Source organism: Aedes albopictus, chromosome 2 (genome assembly GCF_035046485.1).
Source record: "Aedes albopictus strain Foshan chromosome 2, AalbF5, whole genome shotgun sequence".
In the NCBI taxonomy this organism is placed as follows: Eukaryota; Metazoa; Arthropoda; class Insecta; order Diptera; family Culicidae; genus Aedes; species Aedes albopictus.
Window position 1 is genome coordinate 410,464,078 of NC_085137.1, and position 23,107 is coordinate 410,487,184.

The 23,107-nt window shown below is 36.2% G+C and overlaps 1 protein-coding gene across 1 annotated transcript; it reads left to right on the forward strand.

Moving 5' to 3' along the window:
• Positions 1 to 253: 253 nt before the first annotated feature.
• Positions 254 to 22,159, forward strand: LOC134286855 (E3 ubiquitin-protein ligase TRIM62-like; the record flags this gene model as incomplete). Its single annotated transcript, XM_062848546.1, is given in 2 exon segments — positions 254 to 844; positions 21,919 to 22,159. Coding segments are annotated over 2 exon segments (795 nt in total), but the record flags the coding sequence as incomplete, so codon positions are not given.
• Positions 22,160 to 23,107: the final 948 nt, after the last annotated feature.

Consider the following 23,107-nt stretch of genomic DNA (forward strand, 5'->3'; position numbering starts at 1 on the left):
ACTACAGACAAATAACTTGATGGTAACTGATGATTAGTGATACGTCAGGTGTGAACGACATAATTAGTATTATAAGTGTATCACAATACATCTTATATTACTTATAAGATGTTTTATAAGCCGCCATTTTTTGCGCTGTTTTGATTTTATAAGTGTCTAAAATCAAGTAAATAATACAAGGAAAATACAGCAGATTATGTTTTAAACGTTGAATTTTTACTATTATATAACAAGTTGTGTTACTTGGGTAAATAGTGTTAGCATCGGCATCCCTCGTAATCAGTGCTAAGATGTCCCAATGTCTCCAATCAAGCGAAAGTGGAAATCTGCAAGAACCCTGCATACCACACGAAAAAGAACACAAGTTATTTTGCATAGATTGCAACAAGGCATTTTGTGGCGCTTGTATGGACCAAGGGAAACATGATTTTCATCAAATTTGTACTCTAGCTAGTGTGTACAATGAGAAGATATCTGTTGTCAAAGATAAACTCAAACAGTTGGAAAAGTACCAAGATGAATGGCGCTCGGGGAGTTCTGCCTACGAAAGAAATCTGCGTTTGCTCGAAAAAGCAGAAACCTTTCTTTGAAACGATATCGCAGAAATTATTACACATGCTGAACAGGATCTCGCAAATATGACAAATGATCGCAAAAAGGTACTCTCGAAGAAGCTGGAACAAACGACGAAGAACACCAAAATGCTAACGGATTTAAACAGTAAGGTCGATCAACTGTCCATGAATCAGTTCTTGCAGCAATTCGCACAAATTGACCTACAGTGCGATGAATTGATCGGAGCTCCGGAGCCTGTCACGCTTCAAAGTGTGGATGATATTCATTGGTAAATATTATGTTTCAATTATCAGACAAAATGTGCGAGATGGTATTCAAATTCAATGAAATTTTCAACTGCAAACAAGAATTCATTTAATCAATGTATTTTTTGTGAAGATTTTGGTAAACTCAAACTTTTTTTTTGTATCTCGTACCGTAAAACGGGGTCAAATTGATCAGCGGGGTGAAATTGATCATTCGGGTACTACATTGCAATTCCAAACTAGGAACTCATAAGCGTCGCAATGAACTTAAACTTTTTACGTTATCTAGTTCATAGATGTCTAGAGATGAGTTTTGCCTTATTTTTTGGGGATTTGCTCAAATCATTGCTACTAAATAATCGATTGCCAATAGGACTTCCCGTAAATTCTGTGTTTTAACATTTTTGTGGAGCCTTCGTTGGGAAGTTGTGTAGGTATTTTGAACATGAATAATTAAAAATAAGTGTATTATTTGATGAAATAGTCAATTATTGTGATTAAAACCACTTATTTTGAAAGAAATTGCCTACCTTTAGGCGTTTAGGGCGAAATTTCAAAATTTAATTTTGCATTTTAAGTGTCAAATTCACTAGTTCTAAGAGTTTTAAAGCGTTATTCGGGTTTAGAAGAGCAAAATTAAGCGGAAAAGAAAATTTTCCTTTCTAACCGATGCTTAACTATGTATCAACGACGCATATTTTTTCCAAAGAGCTCAAAGTTCTAACTCTCATAGTTAAAAAAATATTGGCATTTTTCTTCGAAAAATCACTTTTTTTCAAAATGTCATATCTCAAAAAGGAGCAAATGGATTTTCAATCTTCCGGTTGCATTGGAAAGATCGTACTCTGTTCTATTTATGGTGAAAAAACTGCAGGTACCTTTTTTGTTCAAAACTTTTTATGAAATTTTGAAAATACGATTTTTTTCATGGAAATGCAGTTGTAACTTTGAAAATCGATGAGATACAAACTTGGCGTCTTCGACAAAATTGTGAGTTCTTGGCTGCTCTAAAAGTGCCCAGAACAAAGTATTGCAAAAAAAAAACAACACATAAAATTATATTGAATAAAAACCGATTTTCATATGGAAAGCGGAACAATTTCAGCAAACTCGACTAGTCTTTGTTAGATAGATCGAAGCAACCATGCCGAAAATGTTTAAATTTGCTTATAATCCATAATTCGTCAATGAACTCAACTTAAAATGTGATTTTGAGCTGATTTCCATCAATTTAATTTCAATTTCATCACTTCAATGTATGGATAGTGAAAATGTCAATCACTAGTATATGTTCATGTTAACGTAAAAGCCTATCAAAGTTACATGATTTACAATATCTTATCAACATTGTGCCTAAATGGTGATGACAGTATAAATAAACATTGGTTCTACAATGAAATGGATGACCATTTACCAAGCTACTTTGATCTATCTAACAAAGACGAGATGAATTTGCTTGAAATGTGTCATTTTTTCATATGAAAATCTGTTTTTACTCAATATAATTTTATGTGTTGATTTTTTCGCAACACTTTGTTCTGGGTCTTTTTATAGCAGCCAAAAACTCACAATTTTGTCGAAGACGCCAAGTTTGTATCTCATCGATTTTCAAAGTTACAACTGCTTTTCCATGAAAAAAATCGTATTTTCAAAATTCAATAAAAAGCTTTAAACAAAAAAGGTACCTACAGTTTTTTCACCATAAATAGAACAGAGTACGATCTTTCCAATGCAACCGGAAGATTGAAAATCCATTTGCTCCTTTTTAAGATATGGCTTTTTGAAAAAAAAGTGATTTTTCGAAGAAAAATGCCAATATCTTTTTAACTATGAGAGTTAGAACTTTGAGCTCTTTGGAAAAAATATGCGTCGCTGATAGTTCTCAAAGTGCTCGGAACAACGTATTCACGAGAAACGAACGAATTAAAAGTTATTTCAGGAAAACTGAAATTCATGGATCACCCTAACATGAATCTTTAAAAAAATTATAAGTTAGGAACCATAAGAGATGGAATAATGATTTCTTCGGCAAACTTGCTCCAAATAAGTTCTTTTACAACTTTGTAGAACATTTTGTGAACGTACATAAAACTATTAAGAGGCAGATGTTTGGATCAGCGAAACTAGAGGGACCACCCTAATTTTACAATAATGAGAAAAAAGGTTGAAAAATAAGAAGAAACTTTCCCAAAGACACCATGTATCTAAAACTTATGGTTTAGGCACAAACATTTTTGTCTTCGTAAATACGGCTCTGGACCCATTGTGCACTGTGGTCTATCAACTTGCTGGCTGATCATGATGGCTGAATGAAGTAGGCCGAAACGTTATGCCAAAACGATTTGGAAAGTCTTTTTTTCACCGAAAAAAATCAACAAATCTCGAAACATATTTGACTTAAAGTTTTAATTGGTTGAACAAAATTCCACTGGGTACTGGTTTAACAGAAATTATTTTGGCAATATTTGAATTGCCGCTAATGTTATCCGCAAAAGTTGTTTTAAAGTGATCAATTTGACGGTACCGACTTTTTCGAGCTTTTTAAGCAGAATACCCTGTTTGAATGAGGGTAATCAGTTTTGAATCATCAGTTTTGTAATCTTCCTTAGTGTCCGTTATCCAGGGGAGCAGCAATCGTTTGTACCACGGAATCGATTCACAGTTTTGAAATTTCTAGAGCAAACCGTTCAAATTGGCTTCTTTAACGGTGTTGAGATTATTCGATATTCTGAATCTGCATGTCACACTGAGCCGAAATCCAAATTTTCATGAGTTTTGGTGCCCAGGAACCTATTTAAAAATCAATTTGAAGTTTGTATGGGAGCGATTTGTCGAATCACCCCTCGTCGCAGTTTGTACTGGGCGGAGCTGTCAAACAGTTGCCCAGCTGTCAAAAAGTGATTTCAAAAAATCTCTTTGAAATTGGTTTTAGGTACCAAAACAAAGTTCTAAAAATCTGAAAAAAATCATAGTGGCTCAGAAAAAGGTGCTCTTTCGTATAAAATCGAAAAATCGATACATTTTTCAAAATTTAAAAACCCAATTGTCGGAAATTTTCTGGACTGATTTGTTTTTAGTTATGGGAGGAATGTTTGGATAAAATAGTAGAAAAATCCCACTCCTAGTGAAGAGTATGGGGATCAAAAGAGTATACCCCCTACCGCAAAGAATAAACAATAATAAAATGCAGTTTAAAAAATTGTGCACAGTGGCTGATTTCGACATTTTAGTGCGCTATCCTCTAGGTTTCGAACGACACCGCATAGAAATTTACAGCCATTACGCGTGAGGTCACCATTCACCGCTCATGTTCCATTAACCGCTCGTATCATATGAATAATATTCAAATCGCATACGACGAGCAGTGCACTTACGGTATACTTTTGAAATGCGGGGCTACTTTGGACACTTTTGAACATGGATTTTTTGAATTCAAAATATGGTTCAAATCTGCTTGATGTCGCATATGGTCAAATCTCAACCGTTGCGTAGTTATTGAACTTTCCATGTGTTTGACTATTATTGCCTCAACTGGCTATAACATGAAAATGGTCAAACTTATCGCAGTTTTTATTGCCCTTATTCAAAAGATTTTTGAATTTTTTTTATCAAATGGCATTTTTAAATCGATTGGTTTAGTTAAATTACTAAGTTTTCTAGAGCAAATCAGGCCAAACATTTCAATAGGTCCTATCTGCATCTGAGAGGCTCTCTTTGTTCTCTTTCAATTATTGCAACGTAATGGTACACTTTTCAGCTACCTTGCAGTACAAATCAAAAGACGATTGTTTTGACCATCGTTTTATGCAAGGAGACAATCATAACTCAAATAAACAGCTGATATATTAACGAAAAAGAGGGAAACCAAAGAGAGCCTCTCTTCTGCAGAAAGGACCTTCAGATATGTTTGGCCTGAAATAGCTCAAAAGTAGTGTATTTTAATTTGTTTTTGTCAATTATCTTTTAAAAATGTGTAATAAATTAAAATTCTTTCTTAGGCAAAGGTCCCTGTTCCACTCTACAATTCGTTCTTCAACATCAAACTTTTATCTCTAATTGTTTCCTTGCGATTTTAATTTGAACATCGCATTTCAGATCATAAATTTGCAACTGTCAAGGTAAGCACTTTTTTGCGCACTGTGCCGCACATTTAAATCGAAATTGCAAGAACAATTTTTTTCAAAATTTATGATCTTCTATCACCCTTTAAAAAGTTTGCACTCACGAACATAACACCCTGTATAACGTATCAGAGAACATTTGCTCTGTATGCATTGTTGAAGTTTGATATGTCGCATGATGGTTTGTTCATCTTCGAAAAATGGACCCCGGAACCACAGGAACCGATTCCCGTGAAATCCGCATATCGGTTCCAAAATGGCCAGAAGTATTTTGGATAACACAAAAACAGCTCAGAATGATTTTATCTTGAAAAATCACGAAGTTTGCGGTGTCGCATGATAGCATAGCATAGCATAGCATGAACACTTGCACAAATCATGGGAGTTAGTTCATCCTAAAAATCTCACATTTTAGTATTATATTCGTCAAAAACGCTTGCTAGATTTGTGAATTGCCCTGTACTGTTCACCATTGTGCCGGCCGAAATCAAAAGCACGCGGAACAAGAAAATGACGCGAGACCAAATTTAAAACACAACCGCCAGCACGTGCGACCTGCTGCGATCAGCAATACACTGAAGTTTTTTTTACGACGACCATTACCGTCGTAAAAAAAACCGCGTTATTTCAAGACCCGTCGTAAAAAACCGCGTTATTTCAAGACCCGTCGTAAAAAAAAACCGCGTTATTTCAAGACCCGTCGTAAAAAAACCGCGTTATTTCAAGACCCGTCGTAAAAAAACCGCGTTATTTCAAGCCCCGTCGTAAAAAAACCGCGTTATTTCAAAAAACGTCGTAAAAAAAGTCAAGTCACGGTAGATGTGGTGCTGACTATTTTACGCGAGTTTTTGAAAAAAACGCGGATTTTTTTTTTGAAATAACGCGGTTTTTTTTTACGACGGGTCTTGAAATAACGCGGTTTTTTTTAGGACGGACCGCGTAAAAAAAAACCGCGTAAAAAAACCGCGTAAAAAAACCGCGTAAAAAAAACTTCAGTGTATTAACAAATGAATTTAAGAAGAAATACACAGAAATTTATTAAACAGATTTCTATGAAATAAAGTTGAAATAAGGTACCCCGGGACAAGTGGGACCGAAAAAAGTGCTAATTTGGTTTTGTCATGCCGAAAAGTTTTGAACACAAATTCTTTAATAATTCCAATGGATCCAAAAGACTTTGTTGATATGTTACTAACAGGTGGCCACTAAATAACGGGAATGCTTTTAGCAGCTGATTAAAAACAATAGAAGCGTCCATAGAGTAAACATTTTTTAGACAAAACCATCGTCTATCTATCCACAAAGTCAGCGTATTTTCTATTTTGTGTCAACTTATTCTGTTCTGCAGAAAACGACATTGAAACAGGAAGCACTACCAAAACGCCTTGGACGGCTCTACTGATTGCTCAAAACAACCGTAAAAAAGTTAATAGTAAACCATTATAAAACTAGAACCCGCCCGGTTTTGAATGAATTCCACATTTCGGCATCCCAAGAAACAGATCCTGAAGGAAATAGAGGAAAACTAGCAAAACCAATAAGCATGATATCATTTCACATAATAAAATCTTCTTTTGTGACATGGGCTGGATAAATCAATAGAATGCCTTGTTAAATAACAAATATTTACATCAAATCACATTTACACATTGAACAACATGCAGGGTACGAAAAACGGATCACGCCGAAAAACAAACGCTTTGTCCTAAGCGGTGCATGTTGGTAACAAAGGCGCTCCGCAACAAACGCATGTCAAGCGATGAGAGCAATAAAACAAACATCGCTTGCCGTGCGTGTGCCGATATTTCGACTTTTCTGCTGAAATTTTCGACCCACATCATCGAATTCATGAGCATTTGGACGAATTAAGACTCTTGCCATCCTCAGAGTCGAGTTTCAGTTGCAAAACAATGCGAAAATCACGATGTGAATAGAACGAGACAAATATTCCTACCGTTTTTGTTGTGAACAAAGTCGGAAGCGATTTTGTCATTATCTGCTAACGAAAAAACAAAGGCCAGTAGTACACAGGGTCAAATATTTGACAAGGAAAGAACTCAAGAAACAACATCAGTTTGACACTAATGAAAATTTGATCGAGTCAAACAAGATGTTTGAGCATTGGTTTCTTTTCGGACAAATATTTGACCCTGTGTACTAGCAGCTAAAGCGTTGTTGCCGTGCCTTCTTTGTTGCCTATTTTTCGCTTGCGGTGCCATATTCTGCGTACACTGACAACATGTAAATGGTTCGTTATAAAACAAATAGCACAAAAAAGTTCAACAATGAACCGCAGTGCACAAATTACATCGACACGTTTTGGTGATACAGAAAAATAACATTTTTTGGAAATTTCTATAAATGTCATTTACGGGAAAAGGCTACAACCAAAGCAAAAAAAAAACAAGTCAGTATCCCCATTTTTTCTTATTACTGTTTGAGTGTGTAGATGCTAAAGGTAGCTGAGAAACCATTTATTTTGACCAACGATTTCACAGACGCAGAAAATGCGTGAAAGTAAACTCTGAAAAGTCGTACAAAGCAGTTGCTCCAACATCACTGCAAAAAAAAATACTGTACAAATTACTACGTTCAACTTTCTTAAATTTTATATTTTCCATGGACGTACATTGTTAAACCTTTATGATAGTTAAATTCAGATTGCCATTTTTAAAGATCATATATTTTTAAGAGCACATTCAAAGCATTCCCGTTATTTAGTGACCACCCGTTATTTATTACCGTGCATTAAAACTGTTTCAAAATATTTACATTCTATATATTATGAATATAATGAAAAGTTTAGCAGATCTTCATTTACTACGTTGCACGGGGCAAGTGGGGCCTATTCAGAGTTTTTGTTCAAATGTTTTAATACAAGTTTCTGTAAAAAAGGTAGCATAAATCATAATATTATACGAATAGCTATGTTAAGAGATCAAAATTGAAAGAGTTTTGTGGTTCGTGCATAATTTACGTAACACATAAATTAACAAATCGTTGGGAAAAAACTTCATTTAACTCTAGCAGCTGATGCAAAACAAATTGATTTTGTTTCTACAAAAAGCACCATAAAGTGAAGTGACAAAAGATTTCAAAGCTAGCTTTTTATATTACATAATTGAGAGTCATAAGCCAATAAGAAATCTGGTGTATCGAGATTTTCAGTAATATCTTAGCCCTCTAATACCCAACCCCGCCTTTAGACGGGGTATAGTTTGAGTATTTTAGTAATTTTTGTTTAGTGGGCTATCTATATTTTCATATTTTTGGCTGATATATGGGACTGTTCTGTATATCTCAAAACGGTTTTTGGTGTCTTTTAAACCGTATTTACATTTTTTTTTAAATCATTGAAAAATTGATGTTTTAGTCACCTTTCAGATGTCATTGATTATTTAGTATTGAATAGCTACAATTAACATATTTTAAATTTTTCCCAAATCATTCTATCATAGTAAAATAGTTTAAGGGAGTCGAATACACTCTAAAATTATTTTCCTTAAAATTACACGGAAAATAAAATGTTCAGTGAAAAAAATAAAAATTAAAATATTTCAACAATAATCGTAAAATTTCAAAATGTTTTCGTCTCAAAAAATCCGCTACAAAAATAGGCGTCCAGGAAAAATATAAAAGTATAGGGATGTTTAAAAATAAAAATTAGAAAAATCAAAAACCGAAATTGACAAAATCAAAAATTAAAAAGAATCATCTTCCAAAACATGTTTAAATCGATTTTAGATGACGAAAAATGATGTTTAAATCAAAATTAAAAATTTGGCTATTAGAGGGTTGAGATATTAAACAAAATGTTCTATTGACGATTTCTAGCTATCAAAAATGATGTGGATATGCAAAACATCTTTGATGAAGAGTAAACGATTTCCTAATCAATAATCATAAAAGTTGTTTTGGGTATGTGTTGGATTATAAGAACTAATTTAGAGAAGCTGTTTCACCCTTTTACTGGCTTAATCGAGATAAATACACGCGATCTCCCGCTTGTTCGGCCCCTGTCGAATTAATATTGTTTCCGATAGCTGAGAGTACTTCTTTTTACTTCCGCAAATCAATTCATAGTTATGTTTGAAAGTTGGGAAAATGGATACTAATGCTAACGCAGATGATTCCAGGTTTTCTAAGCTTGCTGTTTGTTCGGTTACTATATTTGCTTCAAAAAAAGAATATGTATATGTACATTCATGTTTCGAACCCACGAAATTTTGCTTGCTGGTGACATCACTTGAATAGGATCGACTGGCTTAGCTCACTTCTATGCAGTGTTTTTAAAATAATATGATAATAATTCGAAAATAATTGATTTTGGTAGGCGCAATAATACATGCGAATAGTTAAAATTTATCACTTTGCAGAAGATAATGGGGCTCTAAATGACATACAAAAACTGATATTATTATTTTAGCATCAAAAATAGGCTGTAGTTAGTGTAGTTAGTGAGGTTTAATTTGCATCCATTTGCATCCAAGATAGTTATTCAGCTTTAAAAAACGGATATTTTTTACTAAAAAAATAGCTATAACTAATCCTATTGACATTTTAGAAACCTTTTCACTTCTACAAAGTTTTTTTTTATTTTGACATTTTCTATAACTTTGTAGAACTTTCTAAAACTGTGCGTTTTCGAAATATATGAATAAAAAGATTTTTAAACGAAAAGTTTGATTTTGCAGCGCCGCCTGTGGCAAAGTTGCGAACTAAAGTCAAACGCCATCGGACGCGCCCAAATTTTTGAAAATTTTCATCCGAAGACACCATGCCGATAAAATCACGTTAAAAAACGCTACTGAAAAAAGTTCACGTTGTTGGCCATTCGTCCCACCGTGCGTCGTTCGTAAATCAGGCCAAACATTTCAATAGGTCCTATCTACATTTGAGAGGCTCTCTTTGTGCACTTTCTCTTTCAATTATTTGCAATGTAATGGTACACTTTTCAACTATTTTTGCAGTACAAATCAAAAGACGATTGTTTTGACCATCGTTTAATGCAAGGAGACAATCATAAATACAAACTACCAGCTGAGATATTAACGAAAGAGAGGGAAATCAAAGAGAGCCTCTCTTCTGCAGATAGGACCTTTAGACATGTTTGGCCTGAAATCTTCTGCATATCATTCTGTTTCATGCTCTCTTCGTTTTTCGGTTAACCCATATCCGCCCAGCGTCCTATTTATAGGACAGATGCCCCGAACGCCCAGCGTCCTATAAATAGGACAGTCCTTTGGATGTGAATATCTCCAGAATTATGCAAAATTTTAGAATACTTTCTTCAGAGAAGATGTTCTCCACACCCATACCTTGCTCATAGTGGACAATATAGTATGTGACTGGTTCACTAGGTGGCGTAAACGATGCTGCAAAGAACCCGAGCAGAGGAGAATAGCAAGTTAATAACTACGAAATCGCATAACCTGTTTTTATATCTTGTTTTGTTATTATTAAATTATCAAGGCATAGCTTTTCCATAACAAATTTAGTTGGACAATCTCATTTTGTTATAATCGAGCTATTGATATACACTAACTAAATCACATTTAAATAACATGTTTTGTTGAAGTACAAGTTTAGTTATTGTTGTACTATTGATCAACTAATCAGCAATAGCAAAACAGTAACAAGTTTTGAAATCACAGCAACAATTCGACAATTAAGTATGACCTGTCCCTTTGTGTTGTTCCATTTTAGTATTCAGTTAAAAAGGAAATTCCTGAACGACTCCTTTTAAAAATTTCTTAAATAATTTTCGGATAAGCACTTGGAAGTTCTGGAGGAACCTTTCGATAAATCCCTGGAGAAGTCTTCAAGAGAACTACTGGCGCAATTTTCTTAGAAATTCCGAAGTTAATTCTTCTGAATAATTATTAGGATTCTTGGCAGAATCTTTTGAAAAAAAAACTCCTGGAGAATCCTTCGGAAAAACTCATGGTGAAATCCACAAAGAAATTTTCAGAGAAATCTTAAGATAAACTTCAGGACTAATGATCACAGGAAGGAATTCTGAAGAAACCCTTGAAGGAATTCCTATGCAGGATTCTGGAGGAGTTTCTAGAGGAGTCTTTGAAAATACATGAAAGATTCCGTCAAAGAACTCTCGGAGAAATTTCTGGAAGATTTTTATAGCCATTTATGGAAAAGTTTATGATCAAATCTGTCGACCAATTTTTGGAAGAATTTTCTGACAAAGTCATTTGATAAACATAAAAGGAGATTTTGACGGAATCCTTAGAGGTATTCCGAGAGGAGGAATTTTATAAAAAAAAAATATTGCTAACATTTCGGATAAAAGTCCTATAGGAATCATCAGAGGAAGTTCAGGAGAAACTGTAGAAAAATTTTTGGAGGAATTCTTGTTGAATCCAGGAGGAATATTCGACATAATTCTTGAATCCAGGGAAAAATCGGAGGAATTAAAACAATCTTTCCAGGAAAATTGTAATAATCTGGACAATATTTCCAATATCCCAAAAAAATTCTGCAAAACTGTTGAGCATTCTAAAAATTCTTCAGTTTCTATGCTGAAAAAAAAACAAAGGTCAAACGTGCTCCGAAAACAATTAAAGTATAACAGTTTATAAATTACAGGTTGAAATCGAAGCCCGTCGTATTTGATAATATAGAAATTTCTTAAGTTCGATTATATTGCGACTTCAAATCTCTTATAATAAATTAAAAGCTGAATATAGTATTTTTCGGTCATTTGAAAATATTTCTTACGTCAGAGTGATGAACCTCTTGTTATTGGCGGATTTGTGAGACAAAACGAATAATTTTGTATAATAAGTATTATTAAGTTATATTAAGTTATTATTGCTTTATTTAGTAACGAGTTTGATATCATAACAAATTCTGCTCTCCGATTATTATCAATAACATATTAATATCAAAGTTTGTTATTGAAGTATTTTCCGAATTCACTGTTATTAAGTTGTTATTGAAACTAACAAAACAAGTTATTGAAATGGTTTTCCAGGAAAATTTTTTTGTTATGGATGTGGTAGCCGCGTCTGGCAAGCGCGAGTGTGTATATTAGACTGACTAATCTTCTGTTGTGCTGCGCACAGTCGGTCGGCTGATGTGTCTCCACGAAGGAGCATGAATGCGCGCGAGTGCATTGTATTAAGGTGAACGAGTGAAGACACTCGTCACCACATCCCCCTTTCTATAATCTGAATTTGCGCATTGGCTTAGAGTTCTCTAAAGTCCGAATGAACCTTGAAACATCGAGTCAGAATCGTCTTAACGGCATATGGGATAATCATGAATTTAATGTAGTGATTCGATGCCACACTCCATGAATCAAGTACACCTACTAGTACTCCATGAATTTCCTATGATTCCCTTGTTCCGCACGCCACCATCCTTCAGTTAATCATGAGGCTGTCGCCAGACCAATACTTTCAAGTTTCTGCAGACCGGCTCCGTCTCTCCCCCCACATAATGAAGTGTGTCCCCTAATCAAGGACACAATCGACCAGCTTTGTACGACTTATCAAAATGTGGCACCGTGGCACTCTCCTGCCTAAACACCAATCAGCATCTGACCAATGATTACACAAATAACCATGACCACACAGTGTTAAACTACTCTAAAGGTATTTTAGCACGGCAGAGCAGTTGCTCCCCTTACTCCTCACAGGTTCACTATACATTAACACACGCATATTATCTATAAGTTCCGAATATACGACTTCCTCGAAAGTCTTCTCCTTTCAACGAATAATTACTTATTATTAGTTATCTTTGAATTGTGGGTCTGTTCTTTATTTGTCCTAGTCTAACGCTTTCAGTTGCACTGAATGTTCTCTTGTATATGCAAAAACATCAACACGTGAATCGAACCCAACCGTACGACCATGATACTACGAATATTCTTAGCAATCGCAAAAATCTTTCATGTGAGCAGCCTGGCATGAAAATAACGTCATATTTTGCTTTCCCATTGAACACCTCTTCCGATAGTCACTCTTCTAATATGTGACCACTGCAGTGCAGCTCTCATGTTAATCATCCAAAGTATGCTGCTAGATCTTATTTCAGCACAACTCCGCAGCACCACCATGCACTTTTTGAAACACACCTTCTCGCAGTAAAACCAATCCAATAATCTCGCTTTACTGTATTTCTTCTTCAAGACACCCTTAGGTAGAACGGATGTTCATCCCTGTAAATTTAATTACCACATTTACCATCCTCCATAATGGATTCTTGTAATCGAATCCACTGCTTCTTGAACACCCTTAGAGAATTTAATCACAACAGCACGCTTCCAGTGAATTTAATCACAAGTCCTCACCATGTTGCACCGACCTACACCTGAACGTCTTAATTCCTCCTTAAGGCGCAACGCACCAACTAGGACATCGTTTGCTTCTCAGTCAAGTAAGTGCTCGACCACCTTTACACCACCTGAGATCTCCCTAAAATGACAAACTTGCAACTGAATGCGAAGACACTCCACACTTAAGAAGTCCAAGGAAACTACGATTAAGTCTTGCCGAACACTCGTTCATCCACTGCTTCGATCATAGGACCGATAGTATCGGTCCGATACAACTAATCACATTCCTAACAGAGTCCTGGACACTGTTTGGTACAACAACTCCAAACAACGCGGCTTCAAGCAAAAACTCGCTCCACTTAATCAAATCACTCCTTGCATTCAAACTTGGAACACTTGTCTAATATGTAACAATACTGCGCATCAAACCAAACAGACCCATTGAATACCTCAGGCTACAAACGGACATCTCCCAGGGGCAGAGCTCACTTTGTGTGAACATATCCTTGATCAGACCGCTGTTAAATCCGTCTCAACTGCAGAACAATATCACTTTACTCCATCAACTTTCAGTCTGACTAAAGCATTTGTCAAGCAGAGTACTTCATCAATAAAGATGTGAGCCTGTACCATCATATTGAGTTGTTCAGGACAGTCTCACGAAACCTAATGCAAGAATTCTATGTACGGGAGAACAAAACAAAATGTTTTGAAAGTACTCATAAATTCTTAACACCTCTCCTCTCTCCTCTTCTTGGCGTAACGTCCTCACTGGGACAAAGCCTGCTTCTCAGCTTAGTGTTCAATGAGCACTTCCACAGTTTTTAACTGAGAGCTTCCTCTGCCAATGACCATTTTGCATGTGTATATCGTGTGGCAGGCACGAAGATACTCTATGCCCAAGGGAGTCAAGAAAATTTCCTTTACGAAAAGATCCTGGACCGATCGGGAATCGAACCCGTCACCCTCAGCATGGTCGTGCTGAATACCCGTGCGTTTACCGCCTCGGCTATATGGGCCCTGTAACACCCTTAACACATGGAATATGGAAACAAGTCATTACAACACATGCATTTGGATTGAGCAATATCCTACGATCCTATATCAACACTTATAGAAGATCTCAAAACAGGCAGTACATTACAGACAGGCAGTACTATGTACATACAAATTTCCGACGTAAACATGTCGTCGTTCTTATCGTCCTTTTACGTTGATCCAATAGATGTACTAGATTATTTTGTTCACGTCATTGAACGATTTGATTTATGTCATCAAGAAGTGTCAGCTTTTCGGATTTTTTTTTCACCTTCTAAATGGTTTACACCGTGGTACCAGTCTAGATCAAAATATGCGTGCTTGGACTTGAAACTAATATCACATTTGAAGCAATCATATATCCAGTTTGATCCATGGAACTGTTCAATCCTTTTCTCATTAAATCGCCGAAACGAAGCAACTACCAGGATAATACATGAAAGAAACAATGAATACACAAAACTCTGTTCGGCTACCAACGTAGCAAAGGAACAAAACTGCGCTATTTTCATTACAAGTGGCCCCTTAATGGTATGGTTATCCTGATAACATCCTCTAGCACAAAAGCACCACCTAAAATTCAAACCAAGATATAATAATAAAAACAATTCTGCCCTTTTTCTGATGCCAGCCTGTGAAATCACTATCTTCCCTTTGACGCTGACCACCTTAGTGTTTCGCTTTACCATTTGCACTCATGTAGCAGGAATCAAGAAATAATATTACATACATGTATGTCTCAGGTGAGCGAAAAAAATAAAAGGATCTTCCATGGGACCAGAACTTGAACCAAGACTCTCTCGGCAGGATCTCGCTGAACAGCCCCTCTCCCAGCCTCATACAGGGGATAGACAAAATGATCGGGACAGGCAAAATTTTCACTTTTCAAAAAATGTTCAACTAGCTGTAACTTTTCGTAAAGTGCATCAAATATTCTCAAATTTTTACTGTACGTTCATCAACTAGTTGTGTATCAGTGGTCAAAATTTGGAAAAGATCGGGCCATTCTCCACGAAGTTATAACAATTCTTGGAAAAGGTAAAATTATCCGATAGCCAAATTTGAGCTGTTATATCTCCGGATTCAATGAACCGAATGCAATGAAATTTTGACCATTTATGACTTATATAATGAGCTATGAAAAACCGTTGACTTAACTTGAAATTCATAACACGGAAGAAAATTATAACGATAAGATTATTTTTCTAATAAAACACCAAATTATCAAAAACTTCAACATCGTTTCAAAATTCAAGATGCAAATTATAGTTCATTTAATTTCCCTCTAATTGACTTATATATAAACGTGTTTTGAAGGAAAGTATCAACACAGCCGCCAACAATTTGAAAAAGTAATGGAATGCATATTAAAAATAGACCAATTTGCTAAAAAATCGTGAAAAAAAATAAAATCGCTATAATTTTTTTTCTTGTTGAAAATTTCAAGTTAAGTCAAAAGTTTTCTTGAGTTTATTATATAAGTCATGTATGGTCAAAATTTCATTGCAATCGGTTTATTAAATCCGGAGATATAATAGCTCAAAGTTGACTATCGGATAATTTTACCTTTTTCAAGAATCTTTATAACTTCGAGGAAAATGGCCCGATCTTTCCCAAGTTTTAACCACTGATGCACAACTAGTTGATGAACTTACAGTAAAAACTTGAGAATATTTGATGCACTTTACGAAAAGTTACAGCTAGTTGAACATTTTTTGAAAAGTGAAAATTTTGCCTGTCCCGATCATTTTGTCTATCCCCTGTAGCTTATATGTGCTCCCTCATCCTCCGTGAACTCAAATATCTCTGTTGTACTCTTTAATCAATACTCCTTTCTCCTTCCGCATGTAAGTGAATTTAATCACAACTCTTTATGTACTCAGGCGGTCAGTCAGTGAATTTAATCACAGTTGGTCCCATGAGCTCTCTCAGTGACTCAATTAGCCGATTTCACCACATTGTTAGTGAATTTAATCACATGACTGTTACCTATCCGTGGTTTTCAAGTGAGCTTAATCACAACATCGTCTTGCTCTCAGTAAATTTAATCACAGTCCTCTCAATGTGTGTCACGTTCTTCTCATTATTTTAATCACAAATACCTTCCATATGTTTTCAGTGAATCCAATCACAACATCCTTCACGCACTTCTCGTGAATCTACTCACAAACCAACTAAATCCTGCACCATGTACTAACGATAAACTCCATCAAAATGTTTAAATACATGACATGGACTACATTCGGAAGGTAAGAAAAATTCGTCAGAAATATCGCGATTACTTGGTGAGGTCTATTGAAATCCGTTGATGCAATCAACCTCCACATACAACCTTTAGCTTTGAACAAACTGCATAAAAAAACCGCTGGTCACTTGAACTAAATTATGGACTTTTTGGAGTATTGGTTGAATTAAGTTCAAAATCAAAATAGTGTCATGAAACGTTGAAAGTTTATTAAACTGGGTACGATTGTCTCAAAGTCTAAACCTTTTTTTTTTATTTGTGGATGGCGTGATAATTTTCAACCGTATGTGTGGATTGATAGCTAGATGCACCATCCGCAACAAACCGAAAGCGTCAAACCCAACGGCAGATATCGAAATTAGTTTTTTTTTTTCTACAATCAGTGGAATTTATGCATTCTATGGATTGTAAAAGAAACTGCGGCTTATAAGAAACTCATTCTACATCAAATGTACTACGCACATGCTTAAACAATTGGTGTTTTCAATAAACAAGCGACTAACTCCCTGCGAGTACATATACAGAAAAAGAAACGTTGTGTACATTTCGTTATTCCTTAACTATACAGAGAACAACACAGTTCAATAGGTGCTGGAAACTTGAAGAATAACATTTTTTTATATTAACATAGCAGCACTCAATAAAAAGATTTTATAATACCAGGAGTGAATTTAATCACAATATTTCAAAGTACTATCTTTTATCAGTAGTGAATTTAATCACGATGTCTTCGAAGATTTTGGTGCAATAATGGATGTTCACAAAATTAGACTGTGTTCGATTGCACCTTTCCTTCACTTTAGATACGAGATCAACCGAATTGATAATACCTACATACCTCTCAGTAATAAAACAGCACACACTTTTCATCGCGCCAGTGCATCTGGAGCAACGCCGACGCTACAATGAATATACTCACTGTGTTCTTCCACGGCATCACCGTACCACAACATCACCGCATCTTGCAATAATTCCAATTTCCACCTTCATCCAGCAGAAACAGGCACACATTTGCACGATCTGTGTTACATTGATTCCCCGCGGTTGATCACTAGCACATTCACTGTAAAACACTCCTCCAGCCGCGCGCATCGAACAATGACTCAAGGTCATCACTTTTTTTCCTGCACAAAGCACCCACGCTACAAGCGGCGTCACATGGTTGCTTTTATTTTTCGCCTGCTGGAAAATCAAAACTCTTCACACTATTAGCCTTCTTTCTTCACTTTTCACGATTGAATTTTTTTTATTATTATTTTTCTCATTTCTTTCCGATCTATTTGCATTTTTCACCAATAAATACCATTTTTTTTCTCGTTTGTATTCCAATCACATGGTTTTTTTTTCACTCCAATGCAACTAAATTGCTCAGTCACTTTGCGATATACTAGCACAGAATATAAGCAAAAATCATATCAATCAAAAACGAATCAAAAACGGGAACCTTACGCGGTAGAACTTGATTTTACTTTTCATCCTCGTCGCCACTTGTGGTAGCCGCGTCTGGCAAGCGCGAGTGTGTATATTAGACTGACTAATCTTCTGTTGTGCTGCGCACAGTCGGTCGGCTGATGTGTCTCCACGAAGGAGCATGAATGCGCGCGAGTGCATTGTATTAAGGTGAACGAGTGAAGACACTCGTCACCACAATGGAATTTGTTATTTTGCCGCTTATGACAGGCAAGTTCATAACACAATATGTTATGGTAATAACTTAAAAATAATCGATTTTATTATTCAGTTATTTTGTCTACATAACACAGCTCCTTATGCTGTTGTTATTCGCTTCTGCTCGGGAATGCATATTGTTATTTCCATGGAATCTTGACAATGGTTAATAATTTACAGTTCATTTCTTCGGCAGAGTTGTTAATCACACATTCCTTAGGATGTGGAGGTGGTAGCAAGGATATTGAAAATCAAGATGGCGGCTTAGGTTCCAAGATGGCGGTGAAAACTGCAATGCTCTTTAACGACAATGCTGCTTCGGATACTATGTAATATGGGTATCTATCGATCGGGCTTCACAAGTAGAACTCAAAAATGAATATCCGACGCCATTTTGAAATCAAAGATAGCGGACCATATCCAATATGGCGGCCATGAAATGCCAGTTTGATCTATAATACCATGCAATATGGGTATCGATCGATCGGGCTTGATGAGAAGAAGTCAAAAATCGTTAATTTACGCCATTTTGAAATCCAAGATGGCGGACCATATCCAATATGGCGGCCACGGAATGGTAGTTTGAGCTATGATACCATGCAATATGGGTATCGATCGATCGGGCATGATGAGTAGAAGTAAAAAAACAGTATTTAACGCCATTTTGAAATCCAAGATGGCGGACCATATCCAAGATGGCGGCCACGGAATGGTAGTTTGATCTATAATACCATACAATAGGGGTATCGATCGATCGGGCTTCATGAGTAGAAGTCAAAATCGATATTTGACCCCATTTCGGAATCAAAGATGGCGGCCCATATCCAAGATGGCGCCCATGGAATGGCAGTTTGAGCTATGATACCATGCAATATGGGTATCTATCGATCGGGATTCATGAGTAGAACTCAAAAATTAATATCCGACACCATTTTGAAACCCAAGATGGTGGACCATACCCAAGTTAGTGGCCACGGAATGGTAGTTTGAGCTATAATACCATGCAATATGCGTATCTAAAGGGTAGATGGTAGGAAAGCGAGTAGGATAGAAGGTGGAGCAGACGGTCGGGTAGAGGGTTTGCGTGAATGATAGAGTAGAGGGAGTGAAGTAGAAGGTTAGGGTAGAAGATAGGGTAGACGGTAGGGAGAAGGGTAGAATAGAGAGTAGGTTTGAGGGTAAGAAAAATGTTAGGGTTAAGAGTAGGGTAGACGGTACGATTAAGCACAATATAGACTAGAGGGTACGGTAAAGGATAGGGCAGTGGTTATAGTAGAGGATAGTTTAGAGGGTAGGGCAGATGGTAGGGTTGAAGGTTATGATAGAGCGCACAGTGTTCGAAATCGATGATTTTACGATCAAAATTAAATAACTTTTTTTAGGTTGGTTCTAGAGGTTTGGCGTGTTCTACAAAGTTTTTCTGCATGTTAAAAGGCGTCTTTTGATAAAATGTAATAAATGATTAATCGCCCTAGAAGTGAGATAAAAAAAATATTTTTTCGAAATATTTTTTTAGAGGTTGACGTCTTCGGCAAAGTTGTAGCCCATAATAAGAGAACAAAAATCGTAGAACATGTCAAAGCTCCATCTCTTACGGTTTTCGAGATATGGAGCGTTTTGTGCGAAGTACCCCTAAAACTAGTTTTTTCAGTGTAGCTTCAACAGATAAAATCCTACAGTTTTGTGACCTTCTACAAACTTGTTCAGGACGTCAAATTACACATTTTTTCCGAAGATGTCAAGTCGTTATATCTTAAAACAAAAAAGTTATAGGCAAATTTATCATATTTTAAGGTGTTCTTTCACCTTAAGTAACTATTTCCGGCGCAAAATGGCGCAGATGGCTCAGTCGGTATCGCTATCATTTATTACATTTTATCAAAAGACGCCTTTTAACATGCAGAAAAACTTTGTAGAACACGCCAAACCTCTAGAACCAACCTAAAAAAAGTTATTTAATTTTGATCGTAAAATCATCGATTTCGAACACTGTGGAGCGTAGGATAGAGGGTTGGAATAGAGGGCAAAGAAGACAGTAAGGTAGATGCTAGAGAATAGGGTGAAGAATTGAGATGAGATTAGATGAGCTGAGGTTCTTTTTTGAGATACCTTCAGGAATTCTTTCCAGGATTTCTTCAGGCATTCCTTTCGAGAATCTTCTCAGGTTTATTCCCGAGATTCCTTCAGATATTGCTTCCGAGATTCCTTCAAAGATTCCTTCCATAATTCCTGCTGTTATTCCTTAAGGGATCCCTCCCGAAAAAAAAATGAAAAAATATGTTTTTTCCGAGATTGTTTTCAGGCAACCCTAGATCATAGAGACATCTTCTATGGTTCTTGCAGAAATGTCTGCTCAGCTTCTGGTCGGCATTCCTGTCATGATCTCTCTAATATATACGTCAGGTATTCTTTACGGGATTCCTTCAGGAATAACTTCAGGGATTTCTGCCAGAATTGCTTTAGAAAATCCTGAAAGGATTCTTTCAGAAATTTTACCCAGCATTCTTTCACGGATTTCTTCTGGAATTCATTTTAGTATACTTTCAAAATGTTCTGTCGAAACATATTCAGAGAATCTTAATGGAATTCTTTTCATGAGCAGGGATCCTCGCTCGGGATTTATACAGCAATTCCTCCCGGGATTTCTTCTGTGATTATTTCAGGGATATCTACCAAGCCTTCAGTTGAGATTCCCTCAGAACTCTACCAGATATGACTCTCAGAATTCCTTCTGTATATCCTCCCGGGATTCATTCTGGGATTTCACATTATCTTTTCGATATAACTTTGTTAGTGCCCAGAATAACACCATAAAATTCACATATTGTTCACGAATAAACAATCATGGAGTAGTACAAACATAAGTGGAGAAACCGTGTCGAGTATATCTGGTTGAAATTTTATATCAAAACATGGAATGATGATGAACCTGGTCGTGTTAGTAGAATACCTGTAAATACGAGACACCGAAGACGACCATATAGTTGAGGTCGAAATACGTATCTGTCAAAGGCGACAAAATAAATGGAACATTACTTAACACGATTTTCTTTTTTAAATAAAAAAAAACTTCTGAAAAGTTTACGTATGGTGAGTACGTAAAGAGAGTTTGTGGGGTGCTGAAGGAAAAACTCAATTACTTTATTAGAAATAATGTGTAAAATCTAACTCCTAAAGTATTCTAACGTTTGCTTATGCCACACATAGTGAGCTCTCTTTATTTGATTTGTTGAAAAAAAATGAGAAAAGTTGAACACTGCAGTCGAAACTACATGAAATTACACGAACCATGCATTGCATACTTTTAGGCGTTTATCGGGTTATATTTCTGCCCCAATTTATAAGTCCTTTTTCTATTCTTTTTGAGTGGTTATCATCTCTCTCACTTGTTTAGAGCTGCATTTTATCTATACGGATCAGAATATAACGATAGCGTAGAAGTTGTGCTGAAGTAGAACTCAAGAAAATTATCAAATATTGAGGACCTACAATGAAGAATTTTTTTGGAACTACACCATAGACTTCCATTTTTTTCATCAAATCATGCTTATTTTATTGGAACTTGACCTTTGATAACAAATTTATTTGAAGATTTAAATTGTGAGACACCTTGGGCGTTAACGGGTTAATAAATAGCTAGAATAGAAAATATGGCACTCAACATGTGTAAAAATTAATGTTCTTATACACAATCAATTGAGTTAATTACTTTAACATCCTTTTCAGTCGCCTGATTCCTCCGTATCAATTTGAACAAGTGATATATCCGGGATTTTTTAAGGCGAAACACAATGACGAACACAATGTTATGATAAAATCAGCCCGTGACGTAGAGTGGAAATTGACTGTGAATAAGTCAGACTTAATACGAATTAGCCTGCGCGCCACAGACTCTCAGGTAGCGACATTTCGCCATGCCTTGACGATAGTTATTCCACATCCGGATTACACTAAAGAAATCTCGGATACTTTTTCAAAACGACGTATAATACACGCAAATCCTATGTTGATACGTCGTTTTGAAAAAGTATCCGAGAAATACGTCAAACATTCAATATGGATACGGGAGGTCATACATCCAACGTGCTAATAATGCATAAAATCTTAACCAAACGGTTTACATACTTCACCGATGAATACGACTAGTAAGCTAAGTAAAACTATCCAAACTGGTACAGCAAACTGAATTTATTCCTATTTCAGCAAACATCTTACCATGTATTTCAATATAGAGTTGGAACAGTTTAAACGGTACAGGTTTCTAAAATCGTATGGAATTTGCGATGGCGAGAACAGGGAATGGCGAATGACCATGAAACTGAACAGCAAAAACATGATTGCAACTCACATACAACTAATCAGGGGAGCAGGAACTGAATGCAGATTCTTTATCGAATTGGAGCACATGAATCTACAGAAATCGATACGTAAAAGCTCGATATGTAAGAAATTTGATTTTGGCAACGGCACTAAACCGATGTGGGGATTTAATTTTATCGAATATAACGATTTGAAAGCCGACGCCGGATTTTTAAGAAATGATCTCCTGCATTTTCGTTTCGGCGTGCGTCCATTATTATCAACTACAGGTTTGGCTGCTTCTTATCTTACTAGAATGGATATTAAATATTCTATTCCTCTATCTTATAGTAGTGTACGACGACAGTCGTACTTTAACAAAGTCCGCAACGACACCCGCAGAACCGAACGTGCGTCGTACTTTATGGAAATCCCGCAGCGGTCGTAAACTCGTGAAGAAAACAGCCGCAAAGACACACGCAAAACAAAACGTGCGTCCACTATTGCCAGCTACAGGTGCAACTACTTTGTAACTCAGTAGAATAAATATGACACATGCTATTCTCTTATATTTTAGAGGCGATCGACGGCGGTAGTACTTCATTGGAAACTGGCA